This window comes from Andrena cerasifolii, chromosome 9, assembly GCF_050908995.1.
Source record: "Andrena cerasifolii isolate SP2316 chromosome 9, iyAndCera1_principal, whole genome shotgun sequence".
Classification (NCBI taxonomy): Eukaryota; Metazoa; Arthropoda; class Insecta; order Hymenoptera; family Andrenidae; genus Andrena; species Andrena cerasifolii.
The window spans coordinates 982,341-1,001,458 of NC_135126.1; the positions used below are offsets into that span (position 1 = coordinate 982,341).

At 38.4% G+C, this 19,118-nt stretch overlaps 1 protein-coding gene across 3 annotated transcripts in view; it reads right to left on the reverse strand.

Moving 5' to 3' along the window:
• LOC143372797 (lachesin) overlaps positions 1–19,118 on the reverse strand; it is a 562,432-nt gene that overhangs the window by 273,301 nt on the left and 270,013 nt on the right. For all 3 annotated transcript variants that reach the window (XM_076819351.1, XM_076819352.1, XM_076819350.1), the window contains exon 3: positions 10,057–10,264. In XM_076819351.1, the coding sequence (XP_076675466.1) occupies positions 10,057–10,264 (208 nt within the window). The remainder of the gene's footprint in view (positions 1–10,056; positions 10,265–19,118) is intronic.

The following is a 19,118-nucleotide window of genomic DNA, read 5'->3' on the forward strand; positions in this document are numbered from 1 at the left end:
ATCTAGAAATGAATAAGAATGTGCATGACGTTTTGTCTTATTTGCCATTTTAGGAAGTGGCAATATAAGTTCTACATCATTCATTGCACCAGTTCTAGACGCAGTTCCAGTGGAGAGTAAAAGATATGATCTTCATTTCCATTTTTGCGCAAGTAACTGATGTCACATTCATGTTACACTGTACCCCGTTACACTGTGCCCCCTACCGTATAAACAACAAAATATTAACTGGAATTTTATAAGATATTAATACCGGCAAACTTTACTGTTATAACAAGCAACAAATATATGTAGTTTGTTTATAAAATATTATTACTTACCAGAATTACTGTATGTTGGAATAGAAACAAAAACCTTTTATTTGAATTTGTCACGTTTAAACACGAAAAAACCTATTTTGGTGGCTATTATCTTGGGAAAGGGACGATGCCGACAGATGACAACTGAATCAAGATGACAGCAGGTGCGTTTGCCAAAAACATAGAATGAAGCAATAAAGATGTTACAAAGAAACAGAAATACTTTCACTGTTATACTGTGCCCCGTGTTAGAATCTGCCCCACCTGACCCTAATCGTACATTCCTTAAAAACGCATAACATTTTTAAAATTTGTTCAAACGACTTGAGTTTTTTTGAGAAGCTAAAGGGATTAGTTTGCTAAGTGACGTGCTAAGTCGTTTTGAAAAAAAATGCAATTGGTCGGAAGAGCAAAAAAAAAATAGTAAAGGATAATTTCGGGAATTTCGCGATTTTCGACCTTATTCTGCAATCTTTAAACTTTGTAGCTCAGAGCAACTTTAACCGATTTTGATGAAATTTTCAGCATGTATACAACTTACTTAAATCTACAAACGGGTTTTTTGAATTTTCATTATAAGCTCAGGAAAAAAGTTGAAAAAACAACCATTACTACTTTTTTTGCTATTCCGACCAATTGCAATTTTTTTAAAACGACATAGCACGTCGCTTAGCAAACTAATCCTTCTAGCTTCTAAAAAAAAACTCAAGTCGTTTGCCCAATTTTAAAAATGTTATGCGATTTTAAATAGTGTACGATTATTGGTGTGAGCCACTGTATACATATACACAGTGGCTTCCTGTGAAAGTTATTTTTTCTCTTATTGCCGAGACACTCACACCACAATCTACCACTCGTACACATGGAAAATTGGGCCCCTTCGTTTACAAAATGCTCCCAGTTGAGCCTTCTGCACTGGTGAGCAAGCTCGGGTGCCCCGGGATCGCCAGCTCCCGTCCCGAGGAACATACTTCTGAAGGGAAATCGCCCACGAAACAAGCATCAGGCTCTGGGGAATAGTATTTCATACCTACCATCAGTAAAAGGAGTAAAAATTTAAAAACGGATGATTTGCTTAAAAATGACAGACGAAGGAAACAAAAGATGAAACATGTAGGGGAGACCGGGGCTAGTTGTTACACTTTTCAGTTTTTTATTTTTTATTTTTTTTGCATTCCATTTTCAATACTATCAATGACTCTGACTTAAAGTACGTTCTTTCCTCTACCGATGACCGCTGTCGCATGTAATTAAACGAAAACCATGACTTTGAAACAAGCCATTTTGAAAGTCGAGACATGTTGTAACAACGTGCCCCGAGTAGGAGCTAGTTGTTACACAATACGGGGCAAGTTGTTGCAGAATTAAATTTTACGAAACGAGGCTTATTATGAGTAATATAATTATATTTTCTTGAACAAAAGTAAGTTTATTAATATTAAGAATCTGTTAAATATATATACAATAAAAAATCTCTTTGAAAAATAATAAAAACTACTGAAATCAGTTGCACTAATTATCGTCATCCGTTTCATACGGGGACTCGCAATTAATGCACACATAAAACTGATTCTTCGGTTTTGCACACTTCTCATGTGCCCACTTTTTGCATTCTATGCACTGAATCCACTTTGTGGAGCCCCTCTTTGAATTTGAAAAAGGAGAGAGACAGTGCAAGCAAACGCATTCTTCATCTTCGGAGGAAGAGTGTCTATTATTTGTGGTAGATTTATTTTTCATCTGCCTTTTCTTTACTGTATGTTTTTTTATTTTTATGTCATCAGTTTCCTCTCTAAAACTTTTTAATAAAATCATTTTAGGTTTTGATTTTTTACTTTTCGTTTTTTCTTTTAACAGTTGTTCCTGGCGTATGGATTCTCTTACAACTAAAGGATTAAATTAATAAATTAGTTACTAAATACAATGTAACAATATGCCCCTTTCCCTCTGTTACAACGTGACCCTTTTCGTATATAACAACATGCCCCTTGTCTTGCGTAACAACTTGCCCCCGTTAACACCACTGTGTATAAAAAGCTATAAGTTCATACCAGTTGGGCGTATTCTTATGTTCTTGGTGCCAATCTGTAGCTAAAGGAACACTGCTTCAAACGTGGTAATATTAATTTACATACATTTATCTGTCTGTTCTGTAGAAAAGATTGAAGTAGAAAGAGAAAAATTACTATTAGTACCGAAAACACAAAAAACTGTAATAAAGTGACAACGCGTGAACCGACTACAAACAAACTACATACACAACCGTGTATGGTTGAAACACATCAGCCACTTGATCGTCGAAGTGATAGTCGAAGCAAAAAAAATTTAAACGGCTTTGTAACAACTAGCCCCGGAGTCCCCTACCTATGCATGCATGACGAGTCACCGAAGGCCCCTATTCCTGAGATCGTTTCAAAATTCTTTAGCACTGCATCCACCCTGCAGCCTGATCGTAATTCAGAAGCTGGACACGCTAGAGTTTCATCGTCTCTGGAGCTGGTCGAAAGGACGTCGCTGTATATCGGCTTCTTCGATATAAAAGGGGCTCGGGGAGACGTAAGGGCAGAAGGCAGGGGCAGATATGAAACTGCATGCAGGCTCGCGAGTATCATAACACGCTCCTTCCTCTCGTTACGAAAGGAACGCCAATTGAACCGACAACAAGCCGTCCAATCGTCCACTGCCGGGGACTCGATAACCGGTAAAAACGCAACGGAATCCGTATCGTTTCGCTGGGAGGGGGCGAAAGCACGCCGAGCAGGGGGAGAGGCGTGGGGTGGGTAGAGAAGAAAGGGTGGGAACGGGACACGGGAGCGTCGAAAAATGTACGGCAAGGGTCGAAAGCTCAGCGTCACGTTCCGCAGTGTGCGCTTCTCGGCTCCACTCGAGCTTCTTTACTGGTTAAGCTCGCCGACTCGCCTCTAAATCGAATAAAAGTCGGATAGTCTCCCCGGCTTCCGCCTTATTTACGAGAGGACAGAGAGAAAAAGACCGTACACGGCGCAACAGAAAGAAAGGTGTGCCCACGCGGAAGAAAGATGGGGCGACGGCGAGGGGTGATCGGGGAGCGTGTGTACACGATATTGGATAAAACGGCGCGATCATCGGGTCATCGTTATCTTCGATTCATGGATTATCACGGAATTCAATCCCGGGCTGGACGCGCTGGTAGTAGATGTGTCTCGTTTGGAGGAAGGGGGAAGCCCGGCGGAGTGTGACTTGGACGGAAGATGAATTGGAGGATACGCTTACAGTGTATCGATGGATGTGTATTGGATGGTGTAATGGACTTTGTAAATGATGCAGAGCAATGCTTTGGTATGCCTGTGGGAGTGTAACAGATTAGAGATGCAGGAGGTATAGAATGCTGAAACTGTAAATGATTTGAAAACGATGGCTTGGGGGATATCGTGAATTCTATATTGATCATATTGTACAATGTTTGGTTAATTTATATATGTAATTTTCCGGTGGTATGTTATTGACGTGTATTAAATACGAAAAATAATTTTCTGGTAAATATTATATGGTTGCACTTTGTTTAAATGACATGGGTGAATACTTAATTGGTACTCATCTTTTATTAATTTTGTTAAAGTGGTATGCAAATGTTTCAATTAATACTTCCAGAATTCATCTTTCTCCACATTGATTAAAATTTTGTTCAACCGCATAATTATGATCAATTATTATTACTGAAGTTTAAATGTAATGAAAACGTGATGCCTATCATAGCAAACGTATTATACGTATATGTTTAAATGTTGGTTAAAATAATGACTTGAGTATACCTAATAAAGTTATGAATAATAATTCATTGTACCTTAATGATGCTCTTATTACGGAGAATATTCCTTATTTATAGTTCTAACACTGAATTACAGTGTCTGCTCAGAAAACAAGTAGAACAAACCATGTATGGTCAGCCATACCTTTACCTAACCTTCCAAATGTTACAGCTTACTTTACATATTTAGTCAAACTTAATATGTTATTATAGGACGTGAAACTAACATGAAGAATTGTAAGAACATTTTTAACAATAATATTTTCTATTTTTGTCTTTTAATTACTATAAAAATCAAGCTACAATACAATGGACCTAACGAATAAAGTGTAAGCAATTGCTTTTTCTTAATATTTTACTAGGAATTGCTTAAATTTAAATAAATAAAAACACAAGCAATTGCTTTATCTTGTAGGAATTCCTAAATTGCCAAGGAATCGCTTAAAGGAATCGCTTTTCCTTAATTTTTAAAGGAATTGCTTACAATCGAATGAATAAAAGAAGCAATTGCTTTTGCTAAATAAGCAATTCCTTAAGAATTCTTAAGACTGCTGTACCGCATGCTAACATTTGCTTAAAGGACCAATTACTTCATCAGTATGTATTAGAGAGAAAGCGTATGAATAAAGGTACATGAAGCTCTTTAAACGATAATTATATGCAGCCGTTTTTTTCACTTCTACTTTAATGTTACTATTTTTTTTTGGCAACTGGATTTTTTGTTATCGAAATATTAAAAAATGTTCCATAATAATGCTCTGTAACGGTTTGGAAAGAATTTATTAAAAAGTTCTTTATGTTCTTTCAACTTTTATATAAAAATCAACTGCTTATCAGGTTCCTCGCTGTCACTAATACCACTACTCTCCGACATGATTATCCCAGGCAAATAAATGCTTTTGCCCGTTCCACGACACGCTAAACAATGAATTGTTTTTCACGCGAGGAGCTTGGCGCTCACCACTCCTGGCTCACTCCCAGGGTTGCCAGGTAACATTCTACTGGACAAGACATTCAGTGGAGGGGGAAAACCTACAGCAGTGGTGGTAATGTGTGCGTGATGAGGCCCTGGACGCCTTATCCATCAAAATGTTTCGTGGCAACCCTGCTCAATCCTGTTCTGCAAAGGCGAGAGCGGTCAGAAGCACTGAACGCAAGTGAGCAAGGGTAGCCCGAGGGAAAGTGAGAACGTTACTGGCAGTCACAGCTACCAGTTACTTATACGGTCTAGCAAAGCCAAGAATTCCTTACGATTTTTATACATATGAAAATAAGCAATTCCTTTTTGTTTAAGCAATGGCTTTTTAAGCAGTTGATTTTGCTAATAAGGAATTGCTTAGTTTTTATTCATCAGGCCCATTAGGGTTTCTCAGTAAATATGAACTGTAGCCACAAGTTGTTCGTCTTGGCGAGAGGAAGGTTCTAACTTTTTTATTTTTTTAAAATAATGATTTTAAATAATAGTAGATCGCGGGGCGACAGCCAGGTGGCGATCGGGCGAGCGCTTCTCGCTTGCGAAATAGCACCGCGACGGGAATAAGTGGCCGAGGACTCTCAATTTTAAAGATTGCAGATTAGGGATTATGAATCAGTTACGCTAATATTTCGGGCGAAGCTGAGGCGGGGACGCTAGTCTGTATATATAAAAGAAGTCCTGACTGACTGACTGACTCATCAATGCCCAGCTCAAACCGTTTAACCTAGGAACGTGAAATTTGGAAAGTACTATTGCGAGATGAGAAGAAGCAAGACTACCCGCAAGCTGAAATGTCACAGGGGCAAGGGGAATCGCCCGCTCGCTCCACCTTATCCCCTCCAAGAAGTCCTATTTTTCGGTTCTTAGCGGCTGTCCATATCCGCGGATTGTTGCGATTGGTTTCGTTTGCGTTCTTCGTCGCGGGACGAACTGTGTTGGAGGGGATACGTTGACGCGAGCGGGCGATTCCCCTTGCCCCTGTGACATTTCAGCTTGTGGTAGTCTTGCTTCTTCTCATCTCGCAATAGTACATTGTTTTCATGACGTAGGCACCCAATAAGGAAGGATTTTTGTAAATTCCATCCCCAAGGGGGTGAAAAGGGGTATGAAAAGGGGGAAAATGCATTTTCTCCGAGCCGTGATCGGCCGCAGCGGCCGACTTATTATACTTCTCCATTGCAGTAGTCGGGGACCGCCGCCGATCGCGGCTAGGAAATCCCGCCTTTAGTCCTGATTATATATCAACTTTGTTTTTACTTCGAAAGGTTACCCACATAAATGCCTAAAACCCAATTTTAGGATTTTGCCATAATCAACCCCTAAAAAGGAGTGGAATGTGTTTTCATGGAGCTCTTAATATCTCTTAGGCCAGATGCGAAGCACGGGGGGGGGGGGTTATTTTGTTAGTAAAATATATATCTACTGTTCTGATTCAGAAAATTCAGAATCTGTAAACTGGTAAATGACAGTCAGTCGAAAATTGTTAACAACACAACTACAATTTTTCCTACAATTCAGACAGCCTTCCTCGACTAACATAAGATAATATTTTATATAAAAAGACACAACAAAGCATGTTTTTAATACACAACTTTAATCCAAAATTTCCTACCCCTTGTTACTTTATAGTATACACAGTTCCTGAATAAAATGAAACAAAGTCCTCCACCCCACTGAACGTCCCCCACATTTGTCCCACAACACTCAACACCTCAGCTATTTATGCACCGTATCTCCTCGCATCTGAACGACGAAAGTGTTTCTTAAAACAAAAATTACTCCGCAACGCAACTATAAAGCCCTCGCGCGAGGTCGCGAGAATTCCTCTCCGCTCCCCGGAATTTATTCAACCGCTCTCCTCTGGTTCTTGAAAACACCATTCGGCGTGAGCACGTGGGGAAGCCTAGCCGCCTCAGCGCGTGCAAACACGCGGCAACAATATCGAGACGCGGGCAGGACCGCGATTCCCGGATAATTTGCACGGGAATCCAGCCGGGGCGGCGGCCCGTCGAAATCGTCAAACTCGCGGAAAGCGTTTATTAGCTCAGGAGCAAGGTAAACTCGCCTCAGGTGGTAACTTTAAGTGACTCAGCCCGTATGGAATATTTACACACGTTAACGCCGTGCCTCGCATGCGTCGACTACGCGAGAGGGAGGGGGAGGAGGGGGGTGGGTTGGTCGAGGGCCTGAGTTATGGCAGGCCTGGCATTGTGTCTGTTCCGTCTGGCATTATCACGAAGTGCCGCGCGGAAGTCTTCTGTGTATTTGTGCAACGCTAGGCCAAGAGTCCCGTGGAAACAATTAATCTAGCCCTCTGATTACTCCTCCGACTACCACTGCAGCATCGCCCCCGAACTCCTCCTACCCATTCTGGTATCCTGCCACCGAGACTCGCTCCACCGACGACTTCAGACGTCAAAACTCGAGATATTAATATGTTCTCCCGGATGACAGCGACTCGCCCCCCGCTCCTCGGACCTATAGATATCCTGGGCTGATTAAATTATTATTGCCCTGTCCATTTGAACCGAGAAGGTGGGGGTGGAATACTTTCCTCCCCGCCTGGGAATTCCGGCGCGTCTCGCGGAGGGGTTACTTACAATAATTAGAGAAGGTTATTGGGACTGGTAATCAGTAATCCCTGGGGGGTAACAGTTAGTAGTCTTTGGATGTCTGTTTGATGTCTTCACCCCGATAACAAGGGTGATTAACTGGCGAACTTGATAGGATCAGTGATTAACTTTGTGCGAAGAATTTACGGAGAATATTACTCGACCTTTTACTGCAAGGGATGAATCAGTTCTCGGGTAATCGCTTGTTTCTAAATTCCGAACTTTGCGTAATTGCGGTGCATATTTCTCGTCACGAGCAAATTTGATATTCTGTAGGTTGAGCTTCTAAATTCTCCACGTGTCATCGTACTAATATTTGGAATAGCTTTCCATAATTTATTCCTCTCAATATTCATTTACGCGTGGGAAATTATCGGTTATTCAAACGGGCGAGTAACGTTCGACAGTTTATCCAAACGCATCAAATCGAGGGTATTGGATTCGAAAATATTACACGGCAGTGCGAACTTCGTGGCATGCCTCCCTCTATGCCAATATGATGTTACATAATAATTACGTAATTAAAGAGGCAGAGGGCGTGGAAGTACGCGCATTCATTACACTGCGAAACAGAAGGCGGGCGAGAGCAAGATAATTATAATGCTGTGTGTGAAAATTACGACGCAAAGGATTGAAAGTGAGATTGCAGGTTGCAGAACGTGCTGCGACATGCACTCGATGTTTGCAAACCTGCTGGAACTAACGAGACCGAACTTAAATTCAATAAAATGCTCTTGTAATTTTAACGAAAACGTATCATTTAATTATTATTAGACTGGTCTTGATTAAATAAAGATAATATTCAACTGTCGTTCAAGGTTGATTTTATTCAAGACCAACTTTAATTTAAACCACAATACTTTCAGTGTTTGAAGTATGCATAGAATCATAGTTTCAATTAATAACGATAACTAAATATTTCGAAATATTATATAATATTATATAAATAATTCGAAATGTCTGAAGGTAAGAACGAACATGAATCGAATCATCTATTAAGACACATACACCTAGAATGGACGAAAAAATCTATTTGTCCAATAAAGAATTCGCAGAAACTACGGCATCAAAGGAAAGTCAATTCTATGGCCCAGGCATCGACGATTTTCTGTAAATTAAAAAAAAAATCATCTCACCTTAACCTTTACCTTAAACTTTAAACGCTGCTTTTCAAACTGGTGCCAATGATATTTCACACACTACTGAACCAATTTGAATGAAACTTGGCACGATTATTTCTCACATTAATATCTAAGTACTCTTTATCATAGATTTTTTTTTAAGCCACAGTTTAAACTGATGAAATTTCTCTCAGAAATTGCATTTTAAAGTTCAATCACTTATATTTTTTTAAAAATGAAAATTTTAAAAATCACCAACAATAAAGACTAGTTTTTTGTATGTACTTTAAGGGACATTTTTCTTTCTTTCAATTGGATGACAGCTAGAGGAGATATTTTTGGCACCGCAAGCTCTTTACGCGACGGCCCTACTTTGTTCAACAGCTGCTATACGGCGAACAAGACGAACAATCGTAATTTTTTTTGTTGAAAATATTTTTTAAATTTCAAGCATTCAAATGTATGTTACGATTTTTTATTAACACAATTACTTATAGCTAAACAAAATTCCTAAACTGCAATTTCACAGTCTTAGGTGTACGTAACCTTCCACAAACCCCTATATTATTTAAAAAACTAATCGAAGCGATAGTTTCATTAATCTCGCAATGAACTAAAAAATCCTACAACCGTACCAGCACATTACTCAGTAATCTATTATAATTTTAATTTTAATTTAATTTTTAACTTTAATTAGAATAGACAGGTTAGACAACCCTTTGGTACAATTTATTACAAAAATGAGGTAGAGAGACGGACGCGTATTAAAAAAATAAAGACAAAGAGAAAAAGAAAAAAGAGGAAAAAGGAAAAAAGAAATGCATGAATATACAATATGAAACATTCAGCGCAACAGAGGTAGAAGCTTCGTACGCATCTTATCTATTGAGTCAGAGAAAAAAATCAAGTTGGTCGTGATAAGAATTAGCAGTTCTTCATACACGGTCGATACAATTATGTTTGCCATAGAGGGTTCGATGAATTTTTACATAATATTATTTGGTATCTAGCAATTAAATTTCTGATAGAATCCTCCCAAACAAATTATTCTCATTAAACGAAACAATTGAAAACAAGAGCTCGTATAAACTCACTTGACACTTGAATTTTTCAACCTAGATTGCAAGAAAATTTTCTAAACTTTTCACAATTTCATATTAACCAAAAAGTCCCCGTGTCTCATTTGTGTCATTCTTATCTTCAGACCTTTCGCATTCGTACAATCATGTTCGATGAGGATAATACAAAATAGGTGGCTCACCAACGACGTGCAGATAGCCGTATTGTGTCTTCGCAGTCGCCGTATTAATCTGACACATGTACCTCCCCTTGTCGTCCTCTTGCACCTCTTTGATATGTAGGAACCAGGTCCTATGTTTATCATGTGACACGGATATCCTGGGGTTCCTGGTGATAACGTGATGCTGCACCGTCAGGATGGCGCTCTTGTCGAAAAGCATCCAGGCCACCTGAAACGAAACGGGAAACCTCGTCACATCGTAAACAATGATTTACGGCCACGCATCGATTACCATAAAATTGCAATTCCCATCGGGGCATCGTTAAATATCACCGAACTTCATCCCGTTGAAATATCGCTATTTACCGAGTCACGGAATAAACGAAACATTGTATGTACGCGGATTATGTTTGCATTATTCAAGCGCTCACTTTATTAAAAATATCGTGAAATTTTAAAAGATACCTCGGTGTTTTATGGTATAATATACACGTTATTATCCTAATTTACATGGATTATTTTATCCAAAAAAAGATCTGGATGGGCGGATATAATAATTGTACTGTTTCGAGGAACGGGAGAAGGAGACGCAAAGGATGCAAGAAGGTAAAGGAGGAGGCAAGGTTAAATGGAGGATCTAATCCTGCTGAACCGGACAAATCGTCGTGGAGAGCGAGAACCAAACATGGAATTCCGGACGAGATGGGTGATCTACGGTGCTTTCAAGCGGACCAAGTGATCTACGGACTCGAGGAGGTTATGGATATTCATTGGTAGAATGAATCGCTTCGGGGAATTGCGGGCAGCCTCCTTACGGCTATAGCCGGGCGAATAGAAGCGTGACGACGCCTCTATGTACACTAATGCTATTTCACGGGGAAAGTTTTCTGCTACACTCGATCAACGGACAAACACGAAGCGATCTGCAAACAACCGGACCTTCATTACGGATCCTATTGTCTCAACGATAAATTTGATTGGCCGTTGATACGCGACACACGAGGGGGAGCAGAGGAACTGTGCTTGGTTTTCGTGGAACGACTATCTTCCTCTTTGTAACGAGGAAAGATAAGGGGCGTTAACCAGGGTGGAATTAATACTTGAAGGGAGAATTTCAGGTTTTAAGGATAAATGTTTCGAGAATATTTTAAATGGATTTAGTTGCGCGAAGTTTAGCGCGGGTGGTGATTAATTCTGGTAATTGAGATGGGTAATGGAGAATATTGTCTTTTGAGATGCCTTTTACTGTTTTAAGGGTCCATCCTAGGGCTGTTCGAGTAGCTTGAAATTCGGACCGAGCCGAACCGAGTACTCGAAAAAAGCGAGCGACTCGAATAGAACCGAGAATTATTATTTTTACAATATGTTCATATACTGGATAATGGTTTGTATTTATTATTATTATTATTTCGACTTTATTTATTTTAAATAGTTAGAGAATACTTTCATTTGCAGTTTACATTTTAATTACACACATTATTACTGCGGCCTCGCCTTTACTCGTATCTTACTTTCTCCTTATGTACTATATTCTCTGTTTAACCACTAATAAAGTCGAAATAATAATGATAATAATTACAAATCATTATCCAGTACATAAACATATTCTAAAATATTCGAAACATTCAAGCTTCAAACTACTCGACACACCGGACTGTTCGGTACTTTCGGCCCGCTCGAAAAAATTCGAGTTCTCGGTTCTATTCGAGCCGCTCGAAAAAATTCGAGTTCTCGCTTTTCTTCGAGGTACTCGGTTATTTCGAGTACTCGGCTCGGTTCGGTTCTTCGAGCCGGGCCAGGCTCGGCTCGCCTTTTCCGAGTACTCGAACAGCTCTAGTCCATTCTACTTTGCCAGTCGAACAACAGGCTATTTTCATTATTTTTTTCAGGAACATTATTATTATCAGGGGTTCAAAACAGTTATGATATCGATTTTGGTTCCCGAAACAGTTATGAGAACCGAAATAATCTTGAAACAGTTACGAGTGAAAACGGTTCTGACCTACATCGGTTTCGGTTCCGGTTCTACAGAACCGATATTATATCGGTTGTACAGTAAACTCTCGCTATACGCTGGGCTCGCCTCAACCATGCGTAAGCGCCTTTTAAATTATGATTAAATAATAAATCTGTGAAGAATAAATTGATTCTCAAAAGTAGTTTGAAATAATTTTTTTTTTAAGTTACGTTTAAGTTAAACCCTTATTAATGTGGCGTGCCCCGTTAAGTGTCTGAAAATTTAAACAAAGTAAATTGTATATACATACCAAAATTGTTGCAGAGCAACTTCCAACTATACATCGCATTTTCATTCTGTCATCGCACGTTTCAAAATTCTTACGAACAATGTCGCATTTCTTTCGGCCCATTATGTCGATATGTTTTTAAATATCACTAATAACTATTATACACGACGACTAATATTAATTTGACACTTAATTTAAAGTATTGCTAACACTAACATCCAAATACCTTTCTTAATATGTACAAACTTACTACTAATTTTATATTAATTATGTATATTATTATTTTTTTTTAATAAAGACAGTGCCTCGAGGACGAAAACGTGTCTTGCTGCAAAATATAATACTTTTTGTATTAAATTCAACGCGCTTGCCACTAGCTCAGGAATACAAGTGACTCTGGCCAATTGGTCTTAAACCCTCCGACCCAGAGAATCGCTCGTCGCGTTTGTTTATAAGATCCTTCATCGCTGAACCTCTCTATCTAGAATCAATTAATTTACAGATGCTGTCTTTCATTTCAGCTTTTCCTGCATTGATGGAGTTTTGAAAAGGGAGACACCAGATAGAGAGGCCCAGCGATAGAAAGACTTATAAACAAATCGAATTTCCATTTAAAAAAATATGACATTACTGTTATAAAATCGATATATAACCGTTACGGAACCGATTAAACATCGGTTCTGCAGAACCGTAACCGAAATCGATATAGCCAGAAATTTCGGTTCCTTATAACAGTTATTCAGAATATCGGTTCTTCATAACTGTTTTCGTCAGAACCGATTTATAACAGTTAGAAACAGTTATTCTCGGAACCGTTTCAACCCCTGATTATTATACGGATTTTAATGTTTCTTTTTTTGATAAATATTTATTATTCCTTGCTGTATAGAATTATATATTTCATATTTCCAATATATAATTCAAATGTGTGGATTTAAGTCGCAATGTTTGTGACTCAGTGAGAACACTGCGGAAGTCGTACTCGGCGTAAAATTGGTTCTGGAAAAATAAAAATAGAATGATTGTGTCCTGTAGGGGTGTAGGCATAAAGTGGACTAGAATTATTGATTTACCAACAGTGGTTACAAAATAGCGATCTTATAAAGATAAAGTCCTGGATTTTCTGCTTATTTTTCGATATTTTTTGTGGATGGAACCAAAACTGTTTTTGACACCTGGATGATTCTAGTCCACTTTATGCGACACTCCTATAGGATACAATCATTCTATTTTTATTATTTTAGGACCACTTTAAGGCCGAGGAGGACTTCCGTAGATGACCTATGTTCTCACTGAGGCACAAACATTGCGATTTAAATCCATACATTTGTAATTAGATTTTGGAAAGATGAAAAATACAATTCTATACAGCAAGGAATAACAAACACGTAATCAAATAAAAAAATCATTAAAATCCGTAATATTACATCTTGAAAAAAATCATAAATAGGGGCCTGTTTTTCAACCGGCAAAGTAAAATGGACCCTTAAGAGAAGTTTAACTTCTTTTATCTATGCGCGGTCCTCTGATGGCATATGCAGATATGTGATATTTAGCGTGAGTTTTTCTTAGGAAGGGAGATATTTAATGAATTATTTAAAAGTAAGTCTTTGCTTCCTTGAAAATCTGATTTTCTGATCACTGAATCAGGTGACACACTCCTCGAAATTAATTGAAGCATCTCTGAATCTAATCTACTAACAAACTAATGAAATATACTAATGCTTTATTCTTTATATATATATCTTCATATTAGATAATCTTAAAATTAATGAGCACGAGTAATCGTCCAATGGCTTCACAGAATATTTTCCCGCCTGTCGCTCCTCTTTAACCCTCAACAAATTAATACCCATACGGAACATCGAATTCGGCACTAACCCAGTTCATGACGCATCTCTATCATTCGAACTGTAAGCAAAAGGTGTGGCGCAGCGTCGAATCAGAGACAGCGGGGCACGGTGGGATTACATTCTCAAAATTTAACAGGGATTCGATGGGATTCATTTATCGCATGAATGAAGTGCGAGCGAACTGATTGAATTCCGATCACGAAGACCGATTCGCGCGGAAATCGATACAGGGGCGAACGAAAGAAAGCGTACGGCCGACCGGAAGGAACGAAGCAGCGCAGGGAAGAAACTTCGCTTCGCCGTAAGAGAAAGGGGGGAAGAAGCGGGAAGAAAAATCTTTCACCGTCGGACAAACGTCCCTGGAGAAATAAGAAGGGCCGTTTCGCGAGTGTACACGACGTTGTTAACTTCCAGTGCCCCTTACTTCAATGTAGTCGCACCTTTTTACGGCGAGAAAATGTGCCGATGCGCAGAGAAGATACAACACCTTGGCGATAAGTCTCGACTTCGCTAACCGGTGGCTGTTTACGGTGGGAATAAAATAAAAAAACGCGAATAAAAGAAAGAATGGAACGCGAGGGGAACAGCTACTTAATGTTACGTTTAACTTGCCGTAATCTCCTTCGTGCTCGTCTGACGTTTTCTGCATTAATCTTGAGTGCCTTACGTACGCACTGGGATCCAGTGGAAGAGGTCAACAAAAACCGCGGCACTCTGCATTTCGCTCTGCGCTGTAGACGTAGATTACAAACAGAAGCGTGGATGGGGCTTTTGAATTGTAATGTCAAGATAGTTAACAGTGCGGGGGTGCATTTGGTGCATCGCTGTTTTGTATCTTTAAGGGGAGGTTCTGGTCTAAATGTCGATTTTTTTTTATTTCATTTTTCGAATGTTCAATCTTTTAGGAATACGTGTTTAAAAGGATTTGATGAAATTCGTAAAATTCCCCAAGTTATAGGCATTTGAGTAGCGGCAAATGCATGGGCAACAACCGTCCACTCCGGCGCTCGAAAACTTCAAATGAGTTTTTCTGGAAACAGTGTTCTCAAAACGGTGGGACCTGTATCTTCAAAAGTTATTATCCGATTCGACTAAAATTTTTTTTTATTTGAAGATTATTATTTTGGCTAGGGAAGGGGGAACTAAAAAAAAATACAGAAAGTTGAAAATTTATAATTTTCAAAGGCGATGAAAGGACGAAAAATACAGGGAAAAGTGATTTCAAACTTGAAGTGTCGTTATTTTCTAAAAAAAATGTAATTTTTGTATTTTTGTAGTTCCCCCCTAGCCAAAAGAATAATCTTCAAAATAAACAAGGTTTCAGTCGAATCGGATAATAACTTTCGGAGATAGAGGTCCCACCGATTTAGATCAATTTTTTGACGCCTTGACTTTAATGACTCCCCAAGGCTGTCTGCAATGATTAATTATAAAACAAAAAATACATTTCTATAATCTAAGACATCCTTAATACAATGCAACAAGTCCCATTAGATTATATATAGTAGTTTTCCTTTAATTAATTCCTAAATATCACCTATTTTTTGGGGCTCTAGACCAGAACCTCCCCTTAAAGTTTCCAGAGTGAGAAATGTGAGAGGAGAGGTGAAGTTTGAGATATGTACAGGGCGAGAGGTACAGAGCACGAGTAAATAATTCTAAAAATATTAATGATAGAAGAACGTGTTATTAACTGAATTTCCAGCGTTTTGAGCGGTGCAATGCTCGAGTAACGTCATTTATCGTTGCGCGAAGGCGTCAAGATGATTTCAGTATCTGTAAATTCTTTTTAAAGGGAAACATAGGGGAGAGTTGCCTTTATTGGACCGGCTCCTAGATTCGACCATTTGTGTATCTCAATAAACAAATATATTTGCAGTGGTCCTTTGGCTACACTGATTTAGGAAGTGCAGATGGAACGTGCAAGAACAGCGAGAAAGTTATTCATTAGTTTGTCGTTCACCGTCGTCGAAATATAGAAGCACGTGGTGGCGCGATCATTATTTTTTGTGCTATTTCAAGTGAATTTCTTTCTACATCTTGTAAGTACTATAATTTTAAACGATACTAGTGTAAAGTGTGCTGTCTTACAAGGGGAGGACACCATGTGGTAGACACCGATTTCGATGAGCCTTGGCACGAGGGATCTATGTCGAAAATAAGTAAATAGGTGTCCGAGCGTTTCGGCCAATAGGACTTAATAATAGATTTATTTACATGTAAATTATTAAAAATTTAGGGTTTTAGTTGGTAAAAATCTCACACTACCCTGGCGCCCGCGGGAGATTCCCTTCTGGAGACGTCGGAGTGCATTTTGGAGATGTCTCCATGTTAAAAAAAACTTCATAAATTTTTTTTATAAATTATTTTTTATAATTTATTTTTTTAACTTGAGGAAATTTTCAAAGGCACCACGACTTCTTCAGAGGGGAATTCCCCGGGGGTGCCTGGGTAGTGTGGGATTTTTACCCACTAAAACCCCACGGCCACTATGAAATTTTTAATAATTTCCATGTAATCTCTATTATTTAGATCCATTGGCAGAAACACTCAGACACCTATTTATTTATTTTCGACATAGATCCATCGTGCCAAGGCTCATCAAAATCGGTGTCTACCACATGGTGTCCTCCCCTTGTTAGCTACAACTTCATGTCCTTACTTTCCCATATTCGTATAAGTATAACAATGAAAATATATCTTTTTGATGTAACGTACAAGTTGCCTAATATTGGACCATCACTAAATGGTAGTCGCTTGAATTGGACCGGTCCATTCTAGAATAAAATCTATATTATGGTAGCGAATAGTTAAAAGCATACTGAAAAAAGAGGTACAAGCTGGTATTGCTTCCTATGTAGCAGAAACAGTCCAGAAGACATGATACGATGTCTTCAATGTCGCACCTGGGTTCATACACGTTGTGCAAATGTAAAACCCACCAAAACAACGTACTATTGCACTACGTGCACCATATGATACTTGTTTCTTCCTATTTCTATTTTTTTTTTCAATGCCCTGATTAGTGTTTTTTAGATTGTATATTTAAAGTCATTGCTTTTTAGGAGCGGTCCAACGTAGGAAGCCGGTGGTCCAAATTACGAAACCGGTTGCCTGGAATGGACCGAAGTCATTAGTTTAGTTTTTTTTGAGATATTATTTAATCACATATTGTATCAACACACTAAATACATGATAAAATCCACATAAAATGTAGATCTTTTTCCCGTTTCTGTTTGCTTTCTGCAATGCGTTATGCCCGTGTAGGAGAGAAAAATAAAAAAGTGGTCCAAAATAGGGCAACCCTCCCCTATGTTTTCGATACCCTTTATGATAAATTCTGAAGTAACAGTACAAAATGGATTTCATGATATTGAAAGGAATACGAAAGAAAATTTCGACCACTACACGTCTCAAAAATTATTGGCTTTCTGTTCCTCGGAATTTCCAGTTGCCCAAGTAAAGCACCAACCGTTTCCAGTTCTCTTACCGTTCTCGTCGGAAACCCGCCACGTTTGCACACAAACAGAGCCGCAGTTGCCATTCTCTCGAACTTTCAACGGGCAACATCCCTCCAAACTCCGCAGCCGGAAACGCGAATCAAATTGCGCAATGATAATAAATCCAGTTACCAGAATAACCGTTCCTTCGCACAATATTTTCAAATAGGTGTTACCTTGCACCGTAAACGGATTATAGTTCGTATATTATACAAGCAGAATATATTTATGTTATACGAATCCAGGGACTTTTAAATCATTCATTATTTCTCATACGAACTACTCCTGCAAGTCTTACTAAATCCCATAAAAAATTCACACTTGTGCTACAAACATAAACACCAGACTTTTAAATAAAGTAGGTGAAGGTGTTGTTCCTTTGATCAGATGTACCTTTAACCCCCATATTACGGAACCATCTGTTAAATGTATGTGAAAATAAAGTTTTTAGTGCATTTGTTAGCCATCAGATTTGTAATTTAATGGCTTGTTGTAAGAATGTAGCAGTTCATGTAACCACAGAAAAATATTATTCAATTTCATAAGGAGAAAGTAAGTATTCTTCCATTTCTATACAACCACATAAAATTTTAACAAGTTAATATTTTTTAAGTTTTGTTATACTAAGTTGTTATAAAAGACTGTGGCCAAGAAGTATGCAAGGCTTGAAGTCGGTCGGTCTGACCTAAAAATTATAATTTGCCATGTGCTTAATCAAGTCCATGTGTTGTACCTTTGACTACTGGTAGTCAAAGGTACAACACTCTAGCATGGATAAAGAATTTAACATAACTTGAGCCATAACTAACGAAATAAAGGAAAAAAATTGTTTCCATGAAATGCTCACTTCGCTTAGAAAAGGTCAAATTTACATATGAAATTTGGTATTTTTTAATCGGGGAAACGTCAGGAATCCAATAGTCCTGTAATACACCTAAACTTTATTTGCCCCACACTCTCCCACTTTCGGTCGGAACCTGAATTGAAGATAATATAAAGAAATTTTTATTCTTTACGAAAATAAACTAAAACCTCATCTTTGGCTAATAACAAACGCACTCTTTTGAAAAATCGCCATTTCGTAACTGTCATATTCATAATTTTCATTCATTTACAGATTCAGTGCAAAACCAGAGGTATTCTGAAGAATAATCTACAAGCAGTTCGTTGAATTTCGTTTTGTCTCGAGAAAATCGCTGTAAAACAAAAGAAACTATTTTAAAATGCCTAGTTAATGATCCATCTGCAGCATCATATATTATAATGCATATTTTTGATTAAAAAAACATGTTTTTTCAAGCACATGATGGTACTAAACATTGTACCAAAGAACAAGTCTCAGTTTCAATTTATTTCTTTGTAATTAATTGAAGAAGAAATGCTTCATTTTGGCCTAGAACGACTGCCTAGTACCCTTAAGGAAGTTCGATATCACACTTTGCGGGCAGAGTTGGGCAAAATGTAATCTAATTACAAATTACAAA